Genomic DNA, 27,430 nt, shown 5'->3' on the forward strand with positions numbered 1-27,430 from the left:
TAGGGAGGCTCCGAACGGGTTCGGAGGATCCGAACCTTAGATCGAAGGCTCCGAACTTGCATGGCCAGCTGTCCGAGAATAATACGTCATTGGTGACATCACTGATGGGGACTTCAGAGGATCCGAAGTCATCATCGAAGGCTCTGAACAGGATCGGAGACTTCGAAGTCAAGAACGGAGGATCCGAACCAGATCGAAGGATCCGAAGTTGGGTTCGGAGGCTCCGAACTTAGCCAATAAATAGAGGGTCCGAGAGCTCATTTCACTCGCACATCTCCTCTTTTCTCTCTCGATTTCTTAGCCTTCTAACTCAGATCTAGGGAGTTCTAGGCATCCTATGGGTAATCCAAAAGTGGCATAACGATCTAGGCATAGTAGCGGAGCTGTGGCCTAGTTTTGAGGCAAGCGGCAGCAAAGGGCTGACGACGGACGCAGGTATAGCTTTGGCTTTCTAAAAATATTTAGGAGTATGAAATAGCTTAGTTAAGGCTTTTAGAGATTATTTAATGATGCATGGGTTTTTTCATTATAGACACCTTAGTGTGGACATGTAGGCGTGGGACCTAGACCAGTGGTTCTAGGATTTGACCTGCAGTGTTAGAGGTACGTAAGTACTGACCGAGATAGCCGCATGATATATATGCTTATATGTTGCATGAGTATGTGCTATATGTTTTACCATGTTTTTTTACCACTTTAGCACATGCATGTTTTGACACTCGACTGCATCTGGTATGATGCGAGTCATGACAGTTTCCATCGGTGATGAGTTATTCCTTATGGATTCGTGTATTGGGAGGCTCAACCCCTGGTTTTGCTATCACTAGAAGCGACCATGACGGTGGAGTAGACTCTATAGTGGATAGGGGAATACACGAGTACCCCGTGGAGTCGCTCTCTTAGCACGGTACTGTGTATTCATGGCGCCCTGAGTAGACTGTTTTAACCAGTATTTTAAAGTCATTTGCTTGCTACATATTAGTTTATATATCATTGCTTTCATATTGAGCGTTGTCGCTCATGCCCCTGTGTTTGGTATTTTTGGGTACCTTGTGGCGGGGCAGGTTCGAGGCTGGACGATATAGGCGACTCGCAGCAGGGTTGAGTTCTTTATCGGTTGCAGTGAGAGTTTAGTAGTAGGGCTTATAACCCTTTAGAATTTCGATTGGTTGTATAAGAGTATTTATACACTTTTGTTGTCGTCGATTGTATTCTGTCGATTGGATTTGATGTATTTTTTAATTATTCGCTCTTTACGCTTTTAATATTATGCATGCGCTAATTTAACCCTGATTAGGTAGTGAATCCGGGTAGGGTCGCTATATTTATTGGTATCAGAGCGCATTGCTATTGGAAATTAGAAGCGGATTAATACATTATTTGTTATTAATTGATAGATTAAAGATTACGATGAGAGCCACGACAGTGGAGGTAGTGGTCGTTGGGATGACGGAGACGGTCGTCTACATCGCCGGGGTCACCGCGAAGAGCGGAGGAGAGTTAGCATGCATAGGTTTATGCAAGTGGGCCCTAAGCCATTAGCAGGAGGCGAGACCCCGGAGGCTGCTGAGGACTGGCTATAGAGGATGGAGCATTAAGAGTTTCGTTTCACAGACGAGGAAAAGATGGAGACTCTTGGTTTTCTGCTAGAGGGTCGAGCGAGGAAGTGGTGGAGATCTACTTCTGCACCGTTTGTAGCAGCGAGAGGAACAACTACTTGGACTGAGTTTCATACTTATTTCCAGAGATTGTATTTTCCTCCAGCCCTTCGTCAGGAGAAAGCTAGTGAGTTTCTTGGATTGCGACAGGGGACGATGACTATTGAGGAGTATCAGAAGAAGTTCTTTGATTCTACCTTATTGCCCGCATATCTCTGAGAGTTATGTGGCCAAGTATGATCATTTTCTTCAGGGTTTGAACCCTGAGATTCACCAGATGGTTGTTGTTGGGAGCGCCATGACCTACGAGGGTTTGGTTGACCGTTGTCACCAGACCCGACTAGTTCTTTGGGTCCAAGGAGTCAGTCTTTCAAGAAGCAGGGAGTCAGTTCTTCTTCTTCTTTCGGATCTGACGGAGTGCATCGTTTCGGTATCCAGGGAGTAAGTCGATGTCCTTGATCGAGTGGAGCGTGTTTTCAGTTTGGATAGGAGGGACACATGAAGAGAGATTGTCCTACTCTGATGGAAGGAGCTGGTGGTTCTGGAGGTTCTCAGGCATCCATGCAACAGCCGCAGCAGCAGTATCAGCTGCAGCCTTCTCATAAGCAGCGCCAGTAGTCGCAGCCATCACAGCGACAGACTTCTTCTCAAGGTCATTCTTCCTTACGACCACGTGTCCAGTGGCAGGTATTTGCACTGAACCAGGAGCAGGCGGAGGCAGACAGTGACCGTATGATTGCAGGTAACTGTAGTTTATGTGGTTTTCCTGTGTATGTCTTGATTGACACTGGTGAATCACACTCATTCATCTCAGCACGTTTTGCTAAGAAGTATAGATTGTCGTTTATTCCCTTAGACGTGTTGTTAGTGGTTTATACTCCGATGGGTAGCGAGGTTTTAGCTAAGCGTCTAGTGGTGGATTGCTTGTTGGATTTTGAAGGGTATCAGCTTTGTGCTAACCTGATGATCCTAGCTATGGAGGATTTCGACTGCATTATTGGGATTGATCTCTTGACTACCTACAGAGTGATAGTAGATTGCTATCAAAGATTTGTTCAGTTTCGTTCCGATTATGGTGAGGCATGGTATTTCTATGGTGAGGGAGCGTGACCCCCGATGCTAGTGGTTTCTGCTTAGAAAGCCCGACGTGCTTTAGAGTTTGGCGGGAAAGGCTACCTTATCTACGCCATCGATGCATCCTTGGAGGGACCAGGCATCCAGGACATACCGTAGTCCGTGAGTTTCTCGATGTGTTTTCGGAGGAGATTTCAGGTTTGCCACCAGTGAGGGAGATCGAGTTTGGCATTGAGTTAGTGCCAGTGACAGCATCGATTTCTAGAGCTCCGTATCGATTAGCACCCACTGAGATGAGAGAGATCCAGAAGAAACTTCAGGATATTCTTGATAAGGGCTACATTCGGCCGAGTGTTTCACCATGGGGAGCCCGAGTCCTTTTTGTTAAGAAAAAAGATGGGTCGATGCGTCTTTGCATAAACTATCGACTGATCAATCAACAGACCGTTAAGAATAAGTACCCTCTTCCACGGATTGACGATCTGTTTGATCAGCTTCAGGGTACTACTGCTTATTCGAAGATTGATCTGCGGTCAGGATATCATCAGTTGAGGGTTAGAGAGGAGGACATCTCCAAGACAGCATTTCGTACGCGGTATGGTCACTACAAGTTCTTAGTGATGCCGTTTGGTTTGACGAATGCACCAGCAATCTTCATGGATTTGATGAATCGAGTATTTCGCGACTTTCTGGATAAGTTCGCGGTAGTTTTCATCGACGATATTATTGTTTATTCTCGCAGCGCTGGCGAGCACGTGTTCCATCTCCGTACAGTATTGCAGATACTGAGAGAGAGACAGTTGTATGCTAATTTGAGCAAGTGTGAATTCTGGATTGATCGAGTTGTCTTTCTTGGTCATGTGATCTCACAAGATGGTGTTTCCGTTGATCCTAGTAAGACGGAAGCTATTTTGAACTGGTCGCGCCCGAAGACAGTTTCAAAGATTCGTAGTTTTCTTGGGATGACATCTACTACCGGAGATTCGTGAAGAACTTTTCTCAGATTGCAAAGTCTTTGACGCAGTTGACGAGGAAGGATATGCCTTTCATTTGGACGTCAGAGTGCGAGGAGAGTTTTCACGAGTTACGACGCCTTCTGACTACATCTACAGTATTGGCTCTACCATTTGTATCAGGTGGCTTTGTAGTTCACACCGATGCTTCTCTCCAGGGTTTGGGATGTGTGTTATCGCAGAGAGGTCATGTGATTTTCTATGCCTCTAGGCAATTGAAGACTCATGAGAAGAACTATCCCGTACACAATTTGGAGCTTGCGACCATTGTCTTTGCTCTTAAGATATGACGTCATTATTTGTACGGTGAGAGGTTCGAGATCTTCACTGACCATAAGAGTTTTAACTACTTGTTCACTCAGGCTGAGTTGAACATGAGGCAGCGTCATTGGATGGATTTGCTAAAGGACTACAATTGTAAGATCAAGTACCATCTAGGCACTTCTAATCCAGTTGCGGATGCTCTTAGCCGCAATGTGTATGTGATTTTTCTTCGTATCAACTCGGTTGCGCGAGTGGTAGAGGAGTGTTGTTCCTTGGGTTTCACTTTTCGACACAAGAAGGAACAACAGGGAATTTGCGTTTCATCTGTACTTGCCGAACCAGCGTTGTATACGCGTATACGTGAGTCGCAGACCGTTGATCCGAAGACGCAGAAGTTAGCTCGTTTTGGATCAGGATGGGAATTCCTCTGATTTTTATTTGCAGAATGATGGTCTGTTGTGTCTCTCTGGACGTGTAGTAGTTCTCGATGATTCCACGTTACGATTGGAGATTCTATCACAGGCTCACCATAGTAGATTTTCTGTACATCTAGGCAGCATGAAAATGTACAAGGATCTACGTATGAGGTTCTGGTGGAATGGAATGAAGTGCAGTGTTTATCAGTTTGTGTCTCGATACCTTGTGTTTCAGCAAGTCAAGGCAAAATTTCGACGAACCGATGGACTGCTTCAGAGTTTAGATATTCTTGAGTGGAAGTGGGAGCACGTGACGATGGATTTTGCCACCCACTTAAGTATGTCTTTCAGGAATTGTGATGCTATTTGGATTGTTGTTGATCGATTGTCGAAGTCCGCGCATTTCTTGCCTTATAATAGGGACTTTACTTTCGATCGGATGGCACGTCTGTACGTACAAGAAGTTGTCCGTCTGCATGGGATTCCGTTGAGCATTGTCAGCGATAGAGATCCGAGGTTTACCTCTAGATTTTGGGGTAGCTTCCAGCGAGCTCTTGGCACTACTCTGAGTTTGAGTACAGATTATCACCCGGAGACCGATGGGCAGAGTGAGAAGACTATCCGTACTGTCGAGGACATGCTTCGAGCGACAGTGATGGATTTTGGACCAGCATGGCATGAATTTGGCGTTAGTGGAGTTAGCTTATAACAACAGTTACTACAGCAGCATTGACATGGCACCATTCGAGGCTTTGTACAGACGGCGCTGTCGTACACCTTTGTTTTTGGACGAAGTTGGCAAGCTTCAAGTCGAAGGTCCTCAGATAATTCAACATATGAGCGATGCAGTGGAGATGATCCGTAAGAGGAATAAGGCATCCCAGGATCGACAGGATAGCTACGATAACACTCACCGCAGACCATTACATTTCAAGGTAGGGGAACATGTGTTCCTGTGAGTGTCACCTTTTCGGAAGGTGATGAGATTTGGACTCAAAGGCAAGTTGTCACCGAGATTTATCGGACCGTTTGAGATTCTTGAGAAATTGGGAGACGTGGCTTATCGTCTAGCTTTGACTGCATATCTTTTCAGCATCCATGATGTGTTTCACGTGTTCTCATTGAGACAGTACGTGGCGGATGAGTCGCACATTTTGCATCCAACTGAGGTGCAATTGGATCAGGATTTGTCCTATGTGAAGAGAACCATCAGGATACTCGATAGGAAGGACAAGATGCTTCAAAACAAGCGCATACCTCTTGTGATGGTGCTGTGGCAGCGTAGGGAAACTGAAAAAGCAACTTGGGAGCTAGAGAGTCGGATGCGAGCTGAGCATCCAGAGTTGTTTTGATGTTTTGTACTTTTCTTTGTAAGAAAGAATTTGTACTATGTTCAGTTGTAATAAAGAAATTGTTTTAATTTCCGTGTTTTCCTCTAAACTTTAAATTTCGAGGATGAAATTTATTAAGGGAGGTGGGAGAATGTAATGACCCGTAGTCAGAATTAATGATTTATTTTTAGTTAATTCCAATTATCATGTTTAGATTTAGTAAAACATGATTAAGGGGTTTCCAAAAATGCATGAAAAATTTTGAAACCATTTTTCGAATTGGAAATTCCATTATTATAAAAAAAATCCCAAACAATTGTTCATGCAATTTTGAAATAGAAATCAAATTTCTACAAAATCCAAGAATAAAATAAACATCATTTAGAACCAAATATTTATTTTCGAAATTTAAACGGGCGGCTCCCACCGCCTTTACAGAAACTAATGCCCCATTACCAACTCTAAGTGTCAACTCCCCTTCAGCAAGATCCCTCGAAGAACTAAGAAGCTGCATAGAAAAACAAACATGACTAGTTGATCCTGAATAATTATCTAGTTGGAGGAATCATCCTCCACTAAGCAAGCTTCTAATACAAGTAAATCAAATTTACCGTTCTTTTTCTCCTTCAGCTCTGCGAGGTATCTTGGATAGTTTTTTTTCCAGTGTCCGTCTACTCCACTAAGCAAGCTTCTAAGCAAGCTTCAAATTTACCGTTCAAATTTACCGTTCTTTTTCTTCTAATACAAACCTGTTGTTCTCACTTACCAGCACAATATTAATGTTGCTTTTCCACTTAGAAAGGTTTTCACCAGTAAAAGTATTGTTTGCGAGCAAAGACATGATAGGATTTCCCATTGTCATTTTATTGCTGAATTTAAATAAAACAAAATCATTAAATTGTTTGAAACAAATACCTATATTAACATTTTGGAATAGTAAACTTATGCATAAATGCAATTAATAAGTACAATACTGTAATGCCCCGATTTTATTATAATTGAGTTTAATCGAGATAATCAGAGTTTTTAGTGATTGAGGATCGTTTTGATATTTAGCAGGGGGTTACTTTGCAAGATTGGAGAAATAAAGGAATGAAATGCAAAAAGGGAATTTTTTTTTATATATTATCCTTGCAAGTTGCCATTCCCCCCATCACTTCACTCAATCTCTTCTCCTCCCTCCTCCTCCCATTTCGTACGTACTGAAGCAAGCCATGACCAACGCTTTTTTGAGCTTTCTTTCCGCTCGATTCGCTCGATCCGACCGTTAGATTTTCATTCCGAGTTGAGATTCACGATCACCGCAACGAGGGCTCCGTTTAGACGTAAGTTTTGCTACGATCTCTTGAACTTCGATTTTGTTGAGTTGTCAGAATTTGATAATATTTGAGTATGTCGTTCTTGAGCTAGTATAGATCGTGTATTCGAAGTCGGTTTGGAAAAAGAACGAAGTTTGGATTTTATATGATTTTAGAGGCATATTTTCAAAAATGGTGATTTTGATTGAGGTTGGATTTGAATTGTTTTGATGGATTGTAGTGATGATTGAGTTGTTATGATTGTTGTTGATGATTTGAGTTTTTCCGGATAGTCGATTTATAGTCGTTATGCCGTCAAAATCGAGTTTGAGTTATCGGTTTGGTTCGGTTTGATTTGTATATCGAATTTGATTGAGTTTGAACTCCGAGTTGATATCGAATCCGTGTCTCGATGTTTTGTCAATTGACTAGAGATTGGGATTGGAGGACTTGGAGATCGGTTACCAATCGAAGAGTTGGAAGACGGTATAGATTGTTTGATTTATCGACTTTGAGTTTCGAATTGTTTAGAGTTGAATCGAGTTGTCTCTTGTTTGACAGGATTGATTGAAGTTTTGAGAAAAAGGTAAAAGTCGACATTGAAATTAATGGGAACGAATACTCGAGATCGACTTATTCTCGAGTTCCCGAAAATCACATACCGCTTGTTTATTTGCTATCGTGAACTTGATTTAGTTATTGATGCACTTGCATTCATATTGAGCCGATTATTCGATTCGTTTTGAAATTAGACGATTTAGGGAGCTATATTGGAGTGGCCTTGGAATTCGAGATTTTCCAAGTGCCATAATACTTCTTATAGTTGCTCTGAAGTCTAGGGGTTGAGTTGAACGACATCCACCCCGAATAGGTGTGTCGGTGAGTTGTTGTGAAGACTTGGCCCCGGGATCCCAACCGAATACTGATTGACATTTCGATTATCTGATTTGATAATCCCGAGTTTTGAATTCATGCATTTATTCATTTTCATTTTGATTTGTTACTGATTATTACATTTCGATCTGAGGTATTTACTTGATATTGCATGCCTGTCTCTTTTACTTAAAAATTATATTTCTAACCGGTTTATCCGGCTGTTGTCTTTGTTTGTATGTATACTTGGCAACAGGAGGATCAGGAGCTGGACCAAGTCGTTTGGGTTAGCTCGGGGTGTGAAGATAGACGTGAGACACCGTGTTGTAGGGTCGAGTCGAATGATCTATTTTGAGTTTTGTTGAGTCGTTTGAACTCCTTCTTAGAACTCGACATGTTGTAATTTGGAAGAACTTAGTCTATTGCATGATCAATTCTCCTTTTGTATTTTGAATATCTTATGATTGTTGAATCAATAGTTGGATCATGTCGGAACCTTTTCGGGTGTTATTTTACACTTTTGAGGTCTTTTTGGAAGCGATTTCAGCAGACTATGCGTGCCCGCTCGTCCGGAAGGCGCGCCCTGCACCTCCCCGGGCAGGACGCCATGCGCGCCCAGGACAGGGGGCTATACGCGCTCGCGCCTGGAGAGGCGCGGCCGCGCGTCCCTTTTTTTACAAAAAAAAAAAAAAAATTGATTCGATTTTATATTGGCTCTCGTGTTCGATTTTGTTTATTTATTCGTTATTAGAGGATTAGAAACGGGGTCTTACATTAAGTGGTATCAGAGCGATAAGATTCTTGGAGTCGAACTAGAGTGAGTGGAATAGATTGAGTCCCCATGAATTGAATTCTCGCATGTGATTGATTTATTTAAACGATTATTTTAAATACGTGCGAGCATGATTTATTGATTCTTGGATTAATTGAATTACATGAGTTGTGGTTTAATTTATAAAGCATGAATTATGTGATATATATCTGTCATTGTATATCGTTGAGATTCTTGAGTTCTCAGAGCAGAGTTATGAATACCGAGGTTTTGAGGTTGAGATTGAGATTGAGTTTGAGATATTGTGTCCTAACCCTTGATATCAGATGGCACCTCGATGATCTTTGAGAAGGAATCAACCACCTTTGACTCCTCCTTCTACTGAGAATCCGCCGCCAGTTATTACTCCTCCGAATGATCCGGATAGTACAGGAGTGGATCAGTTTGATGCAACCGCGACCCCGATGGAGACTCTTCTGAAGAGATTCCGATCTTTTTGACCGCCTACTTTAACGGGTACCGAGAACTCCGTTGCTTGTGAAAGTTGGCTAGATGAAATGGATGAGCTCTTTGATTCCCTTGACTATAACGATGACCGCAGAATCAGGTTAGTCAGTCCTTAGTTACAGGGTGTTGCCAAGAATTGGTGGACCACGACCAAGAGGGCCAACGAGAATCGAGGCACCGTTATCACTTGGAGTTTGTTTAAGGCCGAGTTCTACAAGTGAATTTGAGTATTGAGGACTATGTGAGCAGATTTGACAGTCTCTTGAGGTTTGCACCTCACGTCGCAGATAACGAGGAAGCCAAGGCCGATCATTTCATAAATGGCTTGAATCCTGAGATTTTTACCTTGGTCAATACCGGAAGACCCAACAACTTCGCAGATGCTATGGATCAGGCAAAGGGAGCCGAAGCCGGATTCTTGATGCAACGAGGTAATCAGGTAGCTCCACAGCCGCAACAGAGGTCTTTTCAGAATCAGCCTGTTCAGTTTCAGCCTCAGCAGTCTCAATATCAGTACCAACCTTCTCCGCAGTCGAATTAGTCTCAGAGGGTTGATGGAGGCAACAGTATTAGAAACAGGCGAGATCAGTATCGGCCGAAGGGGAAGAATTTCAAGAAGTCGGGAAGCAACTTGTAGTGACCCTTACCCAGATCACCTACTAAACAGAACTTAGGCATGCATTTAACTTGATTAAATATATATCAGAATAAAACTGCGGAAACCATAAAATAGTTTACAACCCCAAGTAAAGGAATCTGTAATTTATCCAATAATATACAACCAAATCGAATAGCTGTATAAACCCAAACAACAGTAATAAAACCTAAACGAAGCTCCAGCTGGCCAACCACTGACTAGCCCCTCCTGGATCCACCCTCCTCGTCCAATCGCAAATCTGCCCCATGGAATAGGGTGTCCAGAAAATACAAAGTACGAGACGTGAGCATAAAACGCTCAGTGCGAGAGTATGAGTATACATGCATGCAAAGTGAACTCCCTAAAGACTCGAGGTCAAGGATCAGATAACAGAGACAGACCGGGCCCTGGTATGTAGCACGCTGTGCCGTCGCTTCAGGAGGTGGCTCCCATACCGAGATAACCATGGAAACGCCGGACCCAAATCGATGGAAGTCCATCCACTAACAGGATAGGGTACAACCCTACTACAGACATCTCGAAGGAGATACAGCAAGATGCAAATGAATGCAGCATAATATCATGGCATATAAATCATGCAGTCACATAATACATGCATACTCAGTCAGGATATCTCGAACAGTACTTTCGTACCTCAAAACAGTGCAAGCTCTACCAACTCTAGGTCCATGCCTATAGTCTGCTCTACACTGCCAAATGATACTACTATCATTAAAGTGCTCTAAAAGCCTTAACTAAGCTATTGCATACTCCTAAATATTTATAGGAAGCAAAAGCTATACCTTCGTCCGTCGTTAGCCCTTTGATGTCGATGCCTCCAGAACTTGGGCACAACTCCGCTACGACTACCGAACGCCTCGCCGACCTCCGAACCAAGCCTAAGAAGACTAGAACAGCTCCAAAAGGACTAGAATAGAAAGGAGAACTCGGAATTGGCAATTGAAAGTGAAGTCTCGGCCTTCTATTTATAGACAACGATCGGAACTTCCGATCCTTGATCGGAACATCCGAACCTCGATCGGAACGTCCGATCCTGCCATCGGAGCTTCCGAAGATCCTGATCTGCCACGTGTCAAAATATCACTTGTTGACTCCGGATAGGGGTGATCGGAGCCTCCGGTCCTGATCGGAGCTTCCGATCCAACCACACGTCATGCCTGACGTAATAACATCGGTGACTCCGATCGCTCATCGGAGCTTCCGATCCTGTTCGGAGCTTCCGATCGTGCCTTCGGAGCTTCCGATCTGTCCAATACCTAATTGAATTAATTAGCATTAATCCTTTAATTACTCAATTAGGGTACGGGCTACTACATTCTCCCCCACTTAAGATATTTCGTCCTCGAAAACAGATCTTAAGTACCGAATGCAAATACAGAAATCAGAAACATTCTTTATTCAAATCAAACGTTTACAGAGTTTGCAACTGAATACAACTTAAAGAATGAGATCAAAATAACTCAGGATGGTCTTTACACATCCTGTCCTCAAGCTCCCAAGTAGCTTCCTCAGTGCCTCTGCGCTGCCACTGAACTAAAACCAAAGGAATGACTTTGTTCCGTAAAACCTTATCCTTATAATCCAGGATACGAAGAGGTTTCTCAACATAAGTCAAATCCTTGTCTACCTGAACCTCAGACCGCTGCAGAATATGAGATTCATCCGCCACATACCGTCGCAACAGAGATACGTGGAATACGTCGTGAATGCTGGATAGATGCGGTGGCAAAGCTAGTCGATAAGCCAAATCGCCAATGCTCTCCAAGATCTCAAACGGACCGATAAATCTGGGAGACAACTTGCCCTTAAGGCCAAATCTGAGAATCTTGCGGAAAGGTGACACTCTCAGAAACACTTTCTCCCCGACCTCGAACTGCAAAGGCCTACGCTTGATATTAGCATAGCTGGCCTGACGATCCTGTGCAGTCTTAATCCGTTTCTTGATCTGATCAACAATGTCTATCGCCTGCTGGATAAATTCCGGTCCCTCAGCCTGTCTCTCCCCCACTTCTTCCCAAAAGAGTGGAGTACGACAACGTCGCCCATACAACGCCTCAAAAGGTGCCATCCCAATACTAGTATGATAGCTGTTGTTGTAAGCGAACTCGATCAACGGCAAATGATCCTGCCAGGCTGAACCAAAATCCATGACGCACGCTCTAAGCATATCCTCAAGGGTACGGATAGTGCGCTCTGACTGACCATCAGTCTCCGGATGATAGGCTGTACTCAAACTGAGAGTAGTACCCATCGCACGCTGAACACTCCCCCAGAATCTAGAAGTAAACCTGGGGTCTCGATCACTGACAATGCTCACAGGCACTCCATGAAGTCGAACGATCTCCTGAATGTACATCCGTGCCATGCGATCCACAGAGTACTCTCGGCTATAGGCAATGAAATGCGCTGACTTGGTGAGCCGGTCCACCACAACCCAGATAGCATCACAGTTCCTCGGGGATACCGGCAAATGGGTCACAAAGTCCATTGTGATAAACTCCCATTTCCATTCAGGAATAGGCAGACTGTGAAGCAATCCTCCAGGTCGTCGGTGCTCTGCCTTGACCTGTTGACACACCAAACATCTCGAAACAAACTGATAAACACTGCGTTTCATTCCCTTCCACCAGAAACGAGTACGTAGATCCTTGTACATCTTGCTGCTCCCAGGATGAATACTCAACTTAGTGCAATGTGCCTGAGATAAAATCTCCTCTCGCAACTCTTCATCCTGTGGAATCACAAGCCTACCAGACAAACACAGAAAGCCATCTGACTGATAATGAAATCCAGACGAGCTACCCTCGTTAGCTAGACGAGCTAAACGCTGGGTCTTTGAATCAGACATCTGAGCATCTCGGATCCGCGAATACAAGGCTGGCTCAGATAATATCGCAAACATCTGGATACTCTGCATACCTTTCTTATGCTTGAAGGTAAAACCTGAAGTACAACAGTCACTGATCGCACTAGACATCGAACAAGTCTGAAGTGCGGATAGTCGCACCTTGCGACTCAAAGCATCAGCGGTGAGATTAGCAGCTCCCGGATGGTACTTAATCTCGCAATCATAGTCCTTAAGCAAGTTCATCCAACGTCTCTGTCTCATGTTCAATTCTGCCTGAGTGAACAAATACTTGAGACTCTTATGGTCGGTGAAAATCTCAAATTTCTCGCCATAAAGATAATGACGCCAGATCTTCAAAGCGAACACAATGGCTGCCAATTCCAAATCATGGACTGGGTAGTTGTCCTCGTGAAGCTTCAGCTGTCTAGAAGCGTATGCGATCACATGCCCATTCTGAGTCAGGACACAACCTAACCCCTGAAGAGAAGCATCCGTGTAAACTACATACCCTCCAGATCCTGACGGTAATGCTAACACCGGCGCAGAAGTCAACCGTCGTCGAAGCTCACGGAAATTCTCCTCGCACTCGGAGGACCACTCGAAATCCACACCCTTGCGGGTAAGCTGCGTCAACGGTCGAGCTAACTGAGAGAAGTTCAGAATGAAGCGACGATAATACCCTGCTAGACCCAGAAAACTACGGATCTCAGCAACTGTCGTCGGACGCGACCAATTAAGTACCGCTTCAATCTTGCTTGGATCAACAGAAATCCCCTCCCTAGATATGATATGGCCAAGAAAAACCACTCTATCCATCCAGAACTTACACTTGCTCAGCTTGGCGTACAATTGCTCATCTTGAAGAGTCTGCAGTACCAACCGCAAGTGAGAAACATGCTCTTCCGTATTAAGCGAATAAACCAGGATGTCGTCAATGAAGACCATGACAAACTTGTCCAAATACTCCCTGAAGACACGGTTCATCAAATCCATGAATATAGCCGGCGCATTAGTCAAACCAAATGGCATCACTAAGAACTCGTAATGCCCATAGCGAGTACGGAATGCAGTCTTGGCTACATCCTGATCACGGACTCTCAACTGATGATACCCAGATCTCAAGTCAATCTTGGAGTAAACTGACGTGCCCTGCAGCTGGTCAAACAAGTCATCAATACGAGGCAACGGATACTTGTTCTTCACAGTGACTCGATTCAGCTGCCGATAGTCAATGCACAGCCGCATCGACCCATCCTTCTTCTTTACGAAGAGAACAGGAGCTCCCCAAGGAGACACACTAGGACGAATGTACCCCTTGTTCAAAAGATCCTGTAGCTGATTCTTCAACTCACGCATCTCTAACGGAGCCAGACGATACGGTGCCCTAGAAATAGGCGAAGTACCCGGCATCAACTCTATGCCAAACTCAACTTCCCTAGCAGGAGGAAAACCCGGAATCTCATCAGAAAACACATCTGGAAATTCATCCACAACAGGAATGCTCTCTATCCCAATACTCTCAGCGGACAAATCAACTGCATAGATAAGGTAGCCTTCCCCGCCAGACTCCAGAGCTCGACAGGCTCTCAAAGCTGATACCAAAGGCATCGGGGGTCGCGCTCCCTCACCATAGAAAAACCAACTCTCACTCCCTTCCGGATGAAAGCGTACTAATCTCTGATAGCAGTCCACTGAAGCTCGATAGGTAGTCAGCACATCTATTCCCAGAATGCAATCAAAGTCGTCCATCGCCAGGACCATGAGATTCGCTAACAGAACGTTCCCTTCGAACTCTAAAGGGCAACCCATCACTAGACGCTTAGCCAAAGCAGTTTGGCCCGTCGGAGTAGAAACAGACATCACTACGTCTAGTGCAATGCATGGTAACTTATGCCTCTTAACAAAACGTGCAGAAATGAAGGAATGAGATGCACCAGTGTCAATAAGTACAAGAGCAGGTATACCATAAAGCATAAATGTACCTGCGATGACTTTCTCATTCTCCTCCACAGCCTGATCATGTCTCAGGGCAAACACCTGGCCAGAAGCTCGTGGCCTCAAATGAGAACTCCCAGCAGACTGTCCCTGCGACCTCTACTGTACGGTGGCCTGAGAACCCGATCCTGAACCAGAACCGCCTCCCCCAGACAGTGGACAATCCCTCCGGATATGACCAGTCTCTCCACAACGGAAACAAGCTCCAGAAGCTCTACGGCACTTGTCGGATGGATGGTTCTTCCCACAGTGATCACACTTGTCCTTCTTACCGAAACGGACAACACCCCCAGAACCAGAGGAAGAAGAAGATCCAGACTTCTTGAAAGTTTGGGCACGGCCTCGACTGAGGGAAAGACCTGTTCCGCCGAATGCTGTCCTCTGCCTGATGACAACGGCTCACCAAACCCTCGTAGGACATGTCGTCGCCAACCGTCACACGGTCATGGATCTCAGGGTTAAGGCCCTGAAGAAATAGATTATACTTCATCTCTGAGCTATCAGCAATCTCGGGGCAATAGGATAGCAGATCAAAGAACCTCTGCTGATACTCATCAATAGACATGGCTCCCTGTCGCAGACTCAGTAGCTCGCCCGCCTTTGACTGTCGGAGTGCAGGAGGAAAATACCGCTTTTGGAAAGCTGTGCGGAACTCGGCCCAGGTGGCCACTCCTCTCGCCGCAACAAAAGGTGCAGAAGTAAACTTCCACCACCTGCGCGCACGCCCATCCAGAAGATAGCCAAGGGTCTCCACCTTCTGCTCATCGGTGCATTGGAAAGTCTGAAAAGTCGTCTCCATGCGGTCTAACCAGTTCTCCGCATCCTTCGGAGACTCACCTCCAACTAAGGGCTTAGGACCCATAGCTAAGAATCGACGCACAGTGAAACGCTCGTCGTCATGGTGACGATGACGCCGTTCTCGACGAGGCTCTCGGTCGGCATCACCCCAACGCCCACCAACACTACCATGAGAACTCTGATCGTCACGATTTGACATCTACAAAAATACCTCAAGATGAGACTAAATCCCAAGAAATTTTTTGCATGCTCTGATACCATAAGTGTAGTGACCCTTACCCAGATCACCTACTAAACAGAACTTAGGCATGCATTTAACTTGATTAAATAGATATCAGAATAAAACTGCGGAAACCATAAAATAGTTTACAACCCCAAGTAAAGGAATCTGTAATTTATCCAATAATATACAACCAAATCGAATAGCTGTATAAACCCAAACAACAGTAATAAAACCTAAACGAAGCTCCAGCTGGCCAACCACTGACTAGCCCCTCCTGGATCCACCCTCCTCGTCCAATCGCAAATCTGCCCCATGGAATAGGGTGTCCAGAAAATACAAAGTACGAGACGTGAGCATAAAACGCTCAGTGCGAGAGTATGAGTATACATGCATGCAAAGTGAACTCCCTAAAGACTCGAGGTCAAGGATCAGATAACAGAGACAGACCGGGCCCTGGTATGTAGCACGCTGTGCCGTTGCTTCAGGAGGTGGCTCCCATACCGAGATAACCGTGGAAACGCCGGACCCAAATCGATGGAAGTCCATCCACTAACAGGATAGGGTACAACCCTACTACAGACATCTCGAAGGAGATACAGCAAGATGCAAATGAATGCAGCATAATATCATGGCATATAAATCATGCAGTCACATAATACATGCATACTCAGTCAGGATATCTCGAACAGTACTTTCGTACCTCAAAACAGTGCAAGCTCTACCAACTCTAGGTCCACGCCTATAGTCTGCTCTACACTGCCAAATGATACTACTATCATTAAAGTGCTCTAAAAGCCTTAACTAAGCTATTGCATACTCCTAAATATTTATAGGAAGCAAAAGCTATACCTTCGTCCGTCGTTAGCCCTTTGATGTCGATGCCTCCAGAACTTGGGCACAACTCCGCTACGACTACCGAACGCCTCGCCGACCTCCGAACCAAGCCTAAGAAGACTAGAACAGCTCCAAAAGGACTAGAATAGAAAGGAGAACTCGGAATTGGCAATTGAAAGTGAAGTCTCGACCTTCTATTTATAGACAACGATCGGAACTTCCGATCCTTGATCGGAACGTCCAAACCTCGATCGGAACGTCCGATCCTGCCATCGGAGCTTCCGAAGATCCTGATCTGCCACGTGTCAAAATATCACTTGTTGACTCCGGATAGGGGTGATCGGAGCCTCCGGTCCTGATCGGAGCTTCCGATCCAACCACACGTCATGCCTGACGTAATAACATCGGTGCCTCCGATCGCTCATCGGAGCTTCCGATCGTGCCTTCGGAGCTTCCGATCCGTCCAATACCTAATTGAATTAATTAGCATTAATCCTTTAATTACTCAATTAGGGTACGGGCTACTACACAACTCATCGAGTTCCAGTGGTTCTAGACAGTTCAGTTCTGGAAAGAGTTCAGGGTTTTCTGGAGTTTCTTGCAGCAAGTGTGGAGGACGTCATCCGAGTGATCAGTGTCAAGGCGTGTTTGGTAGTTGCAACATTTGCCAGCATCCGGGTCATTTTTCTAGAGTCTGTCCTCAGCGAGGATCCGATAGAGCTCAGAGCGGCAGTTCTTCACGACCGCCAGCTCAGCCCGAGAGATCAACTTCTGCAGTCCATTCTTTTCCGCCTCAGCAACAGAATCGTCAGGGAGGTAATCAGAACCAGAACCAACCTCCACGACAGCAGGCGAGGGTGTTTGCCTTGACAGAGGATCAAGCCAATGCAGCTCCGAATGACGTGATAACAGGTAACTGTTTGATCTTGGGTTATCCTGCGTTTGTTTTGATTGATACGGGTGCTTTCCACTGTTTCATCTGTGAAAGATTTGTTGTGATGCATGATTTAATTGTTGAGCCTTTATCTGATGTTGTTTCTATTACTTCACCTTTGGGTGGAGAGACTGTTTTGGTGAGATTGGTCCAAAATTGTGTGATAGAATCCGAAGGAAATTCGATTGAGATTGATTGCATCGTACTTAGATTATCTGATTTTGATTGCATCATTGGGATTGATGCCCTAACCAAGTATAGGGCGACAGTAGATTGCTTTCAGAAAATTGTTCGTTTCAAGCCTGAGATGGCAGATGATTGGAAGTTTTTCGATAAGGGTTCTCGATCCAAAATTCCTTTGATTTCGGTGTTAACCATGTCCTGTTTACTTCAGAAAGGAGCAGAGGGATTCTTGATTTATGCAATGGATGTTCAGAGGTATAGTCCTGAGTTGTCTGAGATACCGGTTGTTAGCGAGTTTCCAGATGTTTTTTCAGACGAGATTCCTGGTTTACCACCTATTCAAGACATCGAATTTAGCATTGAACTTGCGCCAGGTACTCAGCCTATTTCGAAAGCACCTTACCGTATGGCTCCATTAGAATTGAAGGAATTGAAGGAGCAGTTGAAAGATTTTATTGCCAAGGGATACATCCGACCTAGCGTATCGCCTTGGGGTGCTCCAGTACTTTTCATGAGGAAGAAAGACGGTTCTATGCGACTTTGCATCGACTACCGCCAGTTGAATCAAGCGACGGTCAAGAACAAGTATCCTCTTCCGAGAATTGATGACCTTTTTTGATCAACTGCAAGGTTCTTTAGTGTATTCGAAGATAGATCTGCGATCAGGGTATCATCAGCTGAGAGTTCGCAACGAGGATGTGCCGAAGACAGCTTTCAGAACCAGATATGGGAATTTCGAATTCATAGTCATGCCTTTTGGTTTGACCAATGCTCCAGCAGTTTTTATGGACCTGATGAATCGCATCTTTCAGCGGTATCTAGATGAGTTCGTCATCATCTTCATCGACGACATTCTGATCTATTCTAAGAACCGTTCTGATCATGCCGAGCATTTGAGGATTGTGTTGAAGACTTTGCGAGCCGAACAGTTGTATGCTAAGCTATCAAAGTGCGAGTTTTGGTTGGACCGAGGGGTTTTCCTAGGTCACATTGTATTAGGAGATGGAATATCTGTGGACCCCAGTAAGATCGAAGCAGTTATGAATTGGCAGAGACCGACATCAGTGCCAGAAATCCGAAGCTTCATGGGTTTAGCGGGGTATTATCGCCGATTTATCGAGGGATTCTCTTCCATTGCAAAGTTGATTACTCAGTTGAACCAGAAGAATGCACCGTTTGTTTGGTCCGAACAGTGTGAGGCTAGTTTCATTGAGCTGAAGAAGAGATTGACCAGCGCTCCGATCTTGTCTATTCCATCAGGTACTAGATGTTTCTTCGTGTACTGCGATGCTTCTCACCGTGGTCTTGGATGCATTCTCATGAAGAGGAAGCACGTCATAGCTTATGCTTCGAGGCAGCTGAAGCCTCACGAGACTCGTTATCCGATCCATGATCTTGAGCTAGCTGCAATCATGTTTGCTTTGAATACTTGGCGCCATTACCTGTATGGCGAGTCATTTGAGATATTTTCTGACCACAAGAGCCTGAAATACTTGTTTTCCCAGTCCGAGCTGAATATGAGACAAAGGAGATGGATGGATTTGCTTAAGGACTTCGACTGCGAAATCAATTATTATCCTGGAAAGTCGAATGCAGCTGCAGACACTCTTAGTCGGAAGCTTTGTTCTTTGTCTCTTTCTACGATTGGTGTCTCTCGATTGATTGAAGATTGTTGTACTTCTGGTATGGAGTTTGAGACCGATAGGAGATCCATCAGAGTTTTTGCGATTCAGGCCGAGCCAGAGTTATTTCAGTCGATTAGAGAGGCTCAGAGATCAGATCCAAGTATTCAGAGTTCGATAGAGAGAGTCCGAGCAGGTCACCAATCAGAGTTTCAGGTCAAGGATGACGTTTTGTTTGTGAATAGCCGTATTGTTGTGCCTGATGTTTCTGAGTTGAGACAGCGTATTCTTCGAGAGGCGCATTGCAGTCGGTTCAGTGTTCATCCTGGAGGCCGGAAGATGTATAATGACATGAAGACTCAGTTCTGGTGGAAGCAGTTAAAAGGAGACGTCACGAGGTTTGTATCCCGTTGCCTGAATTTCCAACAGGTGAAAGCTGAGAGGAAGAAGTCCGGAGGATTATTGCACAGTTTGCCTGTCTCGGAATGGAAATGGGATCATATCTCAATGGATTTTGTCACGAAGCTACCGCGTTCAGTCAGAGGTTGTGATGCGATTTGGGTTGTGATTGACCGGTTGACGAAATCTGCTTGCTTCATTCCTTACCATATGACATACCGTCACGATCAGATGGCCGAGTTGTATGTCAGAGAGGTTGTGAGATTGCATGGCGTGCCGAAGTCGATAGTATCAGAAAGAGATCCGGGATTCACTTCTCACTTTTGGCACAGTCTACAGGAGGCTTTGGGTACTCGTTTGCACTTGAGCACAACATATCACCCTCAGACCGACGGTCAGTCCGAGCGTACGATCCAGACCTTGGAGGATATGCTTTGGGCTATAGTGCTTGATTTTGGCTCAGGTTGGCAAGATTCCTTACCTCTAGTGGAGTTTTCGTACAATAACAGCTTCCAGGCGAGCATTGGAATGGCACCTTTCGAATCTTTGTACGGGAAGAAGTGCAGATCTCCGTTGTTTTGGGACGAGATTTCAGAATCACCTGAGTTGGGTCCAGACATGATTCGTGATATGGAAGAGCAGGTGAAGTTGATTAGAGTCAGAATGAAGACATCCCAGGATCGATAGGCCAAGTATGCGAACATCAGACGCAGACCACTGTGTTTTGAGCAAGGAGACAGTGTATTTCTGAAGATTTCTCCGTTCAGAGGCACTGTGAGGTTCGGGAAGAGAGGAAAGTTGTCACCGAGGTTCATTGGACCGTATGAAATTCTGGAGAAGATAGGCGATCTCGCCTATAGTATTGCTCTTCCTCCGTCTCTTTCAGGCATCCACGATGTGTTTCATGTTTAGATGCTACGGAAGTACCATCCGGATCCGTCCCACGTTCTTCAGCCAGAGGAGGCTGAATTGGATGAGACTTTGAGTTACTTCGAGCGACCGATTCAGATTCTTGACAGAAAAGAGAAGCAGCTCAGAAGCAAGTCGATTCCGTTAGTGAAGATTCAGTGGAGTCGTCATGGAGTTGAAGAAGCGACTTGGGAGACCGAATTCGATATGAGGCAGCGATTTCCAGAGTTGTTCGATTGAGGTGAGTTAATCTTCAGTTTGTTTCGTTTTGTTCAGTCTGTGATCTGTCAGATTTCGAGGACGAAATCGAATCTTAGAGGGGGAGAATTGTAATGCCCCGATTTTATTATAATTGAGTTTAATCGAGATAATCAGAAATTTTAGTGATTGAGAATCGTTTTGATATTTAGCAGGGGGTTACTTTGCAAGATTGGAGAAATAAAGGACTGAAATGCAAAAAGGGGATTTTTTTTTATATATTATCCTTGCAAGTTGCCATTCCCCCCATCACTTCACTCAATCTCTTCTCCTCCCTCCTCCTCCCATTTCATACGTACTGAAGCAAGCCATGGCCATCGCCTTTTTGAGCTTTCTTTCCGCTCGATTTGCTCGATCCGACCGTTAGATTTTCATTCCGAGTTAAGATTCATGATCACCACAACGAGGGCTCCGTTTAGACGTAAGTTTTGCTACGATCTCTTGAACTTTGATTTTGTTGAGTTGTCAGAATTTGATAATATTGGAGTATGTCGTTCTTGAGCTAGTATAGATCGTGTATTCGAAGTCGGTTTGGAAAAAGAACGAAGTTTGGATTTTATATGATTTTAGAGGCATATTTTCGAAAATGGTGATTTTGATTGATGTTGGATTTTAGTTGTTTTGATGGATTGTAGTGATGACTGAGTTGTTATGATTGTTGTTGATGATTTGAGTTTTTCCGGATAGTCGATTTATAGTCGTTATGCCGTCGAAATCGAGTTTGAGTTATCGATTTGGTTCGGTTTGATTTGTATATCGAATTTGATTGAGTTTGAACTTCGAGTTGATATCGAATCCGTGTCTCGATGTTTTGACAGTTGACTAGAGATTGGGATTGGAGAACTTGGAGATTGGTTACCAATCGAAGAGTTGGAAGACGGTATAGATTGTTTGATTTATCGACTTTGAGTTTTGAATTGTTTAGAGTTAAACCGAGTTGTCTCTTGTTTGACATGATTGATTGAAGCTTCGAGAAAAAGGTAAAAGTCGACATTGAAATGAATGGGAACGAATACTCGAGATCGACTTATTCTCGAGTTCCCGAAAATCAGATACCGCTTGTTTATTTTCTTGCGTGAACTTGATTTAGTTATTGATGCACTTGAATTAATATTGAGCCGATTATTCGATTCGTTTTGAAATTAGACGATTTAGGGAGCTATATTGGAGTGGCCTTGGAATTCTAGATTTTTCAAGTGCCAGAATACTTCTTATAGTTGCTCTGAAGTCTAGGGGTTGAGTTGAACGACATCCACCCCGAATGGGTGTGTCGGTGAGTTGTTGTGAAGACTTGGCCCCGGGATCCCAACCGAATACTGATTGACATTTCGATTATCTGATTTGATAATCCCGAGTTTTGAAGTCATGCATTTATTCATTTTCATTTTGATTTGTTACTGATTATTACATTTCGATCTGAGGTGTTTACTTGATATTGCATGTCTGTCTCTTTTACTTAGAAATTATATTTCTAACCGGTTTATCCGGCTGTTGTCTTTGTTTGTATGTGTACTTGGCAACAGGAGGATCAGGAGCTGGACCAAGTCGTTTGGGTTAGCTCGGGGTGTGACGATAGACGTGAGACACCGTGTTGTAGGGTCGAGTCGAATGATCTATTTTGAGTTTTGTTGAGTCGTTTGAACTCCTTCTTAGAACTCGACATGTTGTACTTTGGAAGAACTTAGTCTATTGCATGATCTACTCTCCTTTTGTATTTTGAATATCTTATGATTGTTGAATCAATAGTTGGATCATGTCGGAACCTTTCAGGGTGTTATTTTACACTTTTGAGGTCTTTTTGGAAGCGATTTCAGCAGGCTATGCGCGCCCGCTCGTCCGGGAGGCGCGCCCTGCACCTCCCCGGGCAGGACGCCATGCACGCCCGCGCGCCCAGGGCAGGGGGCTATACGCGGCCGCGCCTGGAGAGTCGCGGCCGCGCGTCCCTTTTTTTTTAAAAAAAAAAAATTTGATTCGATTTTATATTGGCTCTCGTGTTCGATTTTGTTTATTTATTCGTTATTAGAGGATTAGAAACGTGGTCTCACAAATACCAAAATACCATTCCGTCGATAATTCAACTAACCACATTCTATAATGTCGTCATTGGGACGATCGCATAGTTTGCTTAGTTAAACCAAGACTCTTCTTGATTAATTCATGTGCTACAAAAAAAACTCTTATATACACACATATTAACTACCGTAAATTAAAAATAAATTTTGGTCAAAGATATAATCAACACATTTGATCTCATACCTTCATGAGTAAGACCCTTCGTTTTAAATTTTAGATTTAACTTAAGAATGCCGCCGTAAGGACGGTCAAACTTAAAATAAAACTAAAATTTTATCATAAGAGATCTAGCCTTGATATTGAATCAAAACAGACACCATCGGTAGGGTAACAAAATCAAAGCATTAAAAGGCGCAATTCTAATTCTCACGTTTCATGACCAATGAAGGAGACCAATAAATAATTACTCATTATGTACTGTGTATTTATTTTATTAGATAACTAATTATCAAATAAAATCTAGATTTTAATAATCTTCCACCAAGCCAGTGTCCTCAATCGACTGGAGCGTGTTTTGAGTGTGGACAGGAGGGACACATGAAGAGAGATTGCCATACTCTGATGTGAGGAGCTGGTGGTTCTGGAGGTTCTCAGGCATCCGTGCAACAGCCACAACAGCAGTATCAAAAGCAGCCTTCTCATCAGCAGCACCCGTAGTTGCAGCCATCACAGCGACAGACATCTTCTCGAGGTCATTCTTCCTTGCGACCACATGTCCAGGGGCAGGTATTTGCACTAAACCAGGAGCAGGCAGAGGTAGACATTGACCGTATGATTGCAGGTACCTGTAGTTTATGTGTTTTTCCTGCGTATGTCTTGATTGACACTGGTGCATCACACTCATTCATCTCAGCACATTTTGCTAAGAAGTATAGATTGCCGTGTATTCCCTTAGACATTTTGTTAGTGGTTTATACTCCGATGGGTAGCGAGGTTTTAGCTAAGCATCCAGTGGTGTATTGCTCGTTGGATTTTGAAATGTATCAGCTTAGTGCTAACCTGGTGATCCTAGCTATGGAGGATTTCGACTACATTATTGGGATTGATCTCTTGACTACAGAGCGATAGTAGATTGCTATCAAAGATTTGTTCCGTTTCGTCCTGAGGATGGTGAGGCATGGTATTTCTATGGTGAGGGAGCGCGACCCCCGATGCCAGTGGTTTCTGCTTTGAAAGCCCGGCGTGCTTTAGAGTATGGCGGGAAAGGCTACCTTATCTACGTCATCGATGCATCCTTGGAGGGACCGGGCATCCAAGAGATACCCGTAGTCCGTGAGTTTCCCGATGTTTTTCCGGAGGAGATTCCAGGTTTGCCACCAGTGAGGGAGATTGAGTTTTGCATTGAGTTAGTTCCAGGGACATCACCGATTTCAAGAGCTCGGTATCGATTAGCACCCACTGATATGAGAGAGCTCCAGAAGCAACTTCAGGATCTTCTTGATAAGGGCTACATTCGGCAGTGTGTTTCGCCATGGGGAGCCCCAGTCCTTTTTGTTAAGAAGAAAGTTGGGTCGATGCATCTTTGCATAGACTGTCGACAGCTCAATCAACAGACCGTTAAGAATAAGTACCCTCTTCCATGGATTGACGATCTGTTTGATCAGCTTCAGGGCACTACTGTTTATTCGAAGATTGATCTGCGGTCAGGATATTATCAGTTGAGGGTTAGAGAGGAGGACATCTCCAAGATAGCATTTTGTACGCGGTATGGTCACTACGAGTTCTTAGTGATGTCGTTTGGTTTGACGAATTCTCCAGCAATCTTCATGGATTTGATGAACCAAGTATTTTGCAACTTTTTGGATAAGTTTGTTGTAGTGTTCATCGACGATAATCTTGTGTATTCTCGTAGCTTTGACGAGCACGTGTTCCATATCCGTACAGTATTGAAGATACTGAGAGAGAGACAGTTGTATGCTAAGTTGAGCAAGTGTAAATTCTGGATTGATAGAGTTGTCTTTCTTGGTCATGTGATCTCACGAGACGATGTTTCCGTTGATCTTAGTAAGACGGAAGCCATTTTGAACTGGTCACGCCCGACGATAGTTTTAGAGATCCATAGTTTTTTTGGGATGGCAGGCTACTATCGGAGATTCGTGGAGAACGTTTCTCAGATTGCTAAGTCTTTGACGTAGTTGACGAGGAAGGATGTGCCTTTCGTTTGGACGTCGGAGTGCAAGGAGAGTTTTCACGAGTTACGGCGCCGTCGGACTACAACTCCAGTATTGACTCTACCGTCTGGATCAGGTGGCTTTGTATTTCACACCGATGCTTCTCTCCAGGGTTTGGGATGTGTGTTATCACAGAGAGGTCATGTGATTGCCTATGCCTCTAGGCAATTGAAGACTCATGAGGAGAACTATCCCGTACACGATTTGGAGCTTGTGGCCATTGTATTTGCTCTTAAGATATGATGTCATTATTTGTACAGTGAGAGGTTCGAGATCTTCACTGACCATAAAAGTTGAATTACTTTATCACTCAGGCTGAGTTGAACATGAGGCAGCAACGTTGGATGGATTTTCTGAAGGAAAACGATTGTGAGATCAAGTACCATCTAGACACTTCTAATCCAATTGCGGATGCTCTTAGCCGAGAAGTGTATGTGAGTTTGCTTCGTACCAGCTCGGTTGCGCAAGTGGTAGAGGAGTGTTTTTCCTTGGGTTTCACTTTTCGACACAAGAAGGAACAGCAGGGAATTCGCGTTTCATCTGTACTTGCCGAACCAGAGTTGTATACGCATATACGTGAGTCACAGACTGTTGATCCGAAGACGCAGAAGTTAGCTCGTTTGGCTCAGGATGGGAATACCTCTGGTTTTCATTTTTAGAATGATGGTCTGTTGTGTTTCTCTGGATGTCTAGTAGTTCTCGATGATTCCACGTTACGAGAGGAGATTCTGTCATAGTCTCATCGTAGTAGATTTTCTGTAAATCCAGGCAGCATGAAAATGTACAAGGATCTACGTACGAGGTTCTGGTGGAAAGGAATGAAGCGCAATGTTTATCAGTTTGTGTCTCGATGCCATGTGTGTTAGCAAGTAAAAGCAGAATTTCGACGACCCGGTGGACTGCTTCAGAGTTTAGATATTCCTGAGTGGAAGTGGGAGCACGTGACGATGGATTTTTTCACCCACTTACGTATGTCTTTCAGGAATTGTGATGCTATTTGGATTGTTGTTGATCGATTGTCGAAGTTCGTGCATTTATTGCCTTATAATCGGAACTTTACTTTCGATCGGATGGCACGTCTGTACATGCAAGAGGTTGTCCTTTTGCACGGGATTCCGTTGAGCATTGTCAGCGATAGAGATCCGAGGTTTACCTCTAGATTTTGGGGTAGCTTCCAGCGAGCTCTTGGCACTACTCTGAGTTTGAGTATAGCTTATCACCCGGAGACCGATGGGCAGAGTGAGAGGACTATCCGTACTCTCGAGGACATGATTCGAGCGACAGTGATGGATTTTGGAACAGCGTGGCATGAATTTGGAGTTAGTGGAGTTTGCTTATAACAACAGTTACCACAACAGGATTGGCATGGCATCATTCGAGGCTTTGTACGGACGACGCTGTCGTACACCTTTGTTTTGGACAAAGTTGGTGAGCGTCAAGTCGAAGTCCTCAGATGATTCAGCAGATGAGCGATGCAGTGGAGATGATCCGTAAGAGGATTAAGGCAACCTAGGATCGATAGGCTAGCTACGCTAACACTCACTGTAGACCATTATATTTCGAGGTAGGGGAACATGTGTTCCTGCGAGTGTCACCTTTTTGGAAGGTGATGAGATTTGGACTCAAGGGCAAGTTGTCGCCGAGATTTATCAGACCGTTCGAGATTCTTGAGAAAGTGGGAGACGTGGCTTATTGTCTAGCTTTGCCTCCATATCTTTCCAGCATCCATGATGTGTTTCACGTGTCCTTGATGAGACAGTATATGGCGGATGAGTTGCACATTTTGCATCCAACTGAGGTGCAATTGGATCAGGATTTGTCCTATGTGGAGAGACCCCTCAGGATACTCGATAGGAAGGACAAGGTGCTTCAAAACAAGCGCATACCTCTTGTGATGGTGCAGTGGCAGCATAGGGAAACTGAAGAAGCAACTTGGGAGCTAGAGAGCAGATGCTAGCTGAGCTTCCAGAGTTTTGATGTTTTGTACTTTTCTTTGTAAGAAAGATTTGTACTATGTTCAGTTGTAATAAAGAACATTGTTTAAATTTTTGTATTTTCCTCTAAACTTAAATTTCGAGGATGAAATTTGTTAAGGGGGGGAGAATGTAGTGACCCATAGTCAGAATTCAGGATTTATTTGTAATTAATTCCAATGATCATGTTTAGATTTAGTAAAAATGATTAAGGGGTTTCCAAAAGGATCTAAGGAGTTCAAAAATTGGTTCAAAATGCTCAAAAATGGTCAGGAAGGTTCCGAGGGTTCAGAGGGTTCGGAGGATCCGAACCAGGTTAGGAGGCTCCGAACGGGTTCAGAGGATC

General features: G+C 44.2%; 2 protein-coding genes across 2 annotated transcripts; both read left to right on the plus strand.

Annotated features, from left to right (window-relative positions):
- Positions 1-5,102: 5,102 nt before the first annotated feature.
- Positions 5,103-5,777, plus strand: LOC140877587 (uncharacterized). The gene is made up of 2 exons (XM_073281120.1): positions 5,103-5,380; positions 5,519-5,777. Exons 1-2 carry the CDS (start codon positions 5,103-5,105, stop codon positions 5,775-5,777), a joined length of 537 nt encoding a protein of 178 aa, XP_073137221.1.
- Positions 5,778-26,419: 20,642 nt separating this feature from the next.
- LOC140877588 (uncharacterized) lies at positions 26,420-27,068 on the plus strand. Its single transcript, XM_073281121.1, has 2 exons — positions 26,420-26,601; positions 26,834-27,068. The coding sequence occupies exons 1-2, from the start codon at positions 26,420-26,422 to the stop codon at positions 27,066-27,068; spliced, it is 417 nt and encodes a 138-aa protein (XP_073137222.1).
- The last annotated feature ends 362 nt before the right edge of the window (positions 27,069-27,430 follow it).

Source organism: Henckelia pumila, chromosome 2, assembly GCF_033568475.1.
Source record: "Henckelia pumila isolate YLH828 chromosome 2, ASM3356847v2, whole genome shotgun sequence".
Classification (NCBI taxonomy): domain Eukaryota; kingdom Viridiplantae; phylum Streptophyta; class Magnoliopsida; order Lamiales; family Gesneriaceae; genus Henckelia; species Henckelia pumila.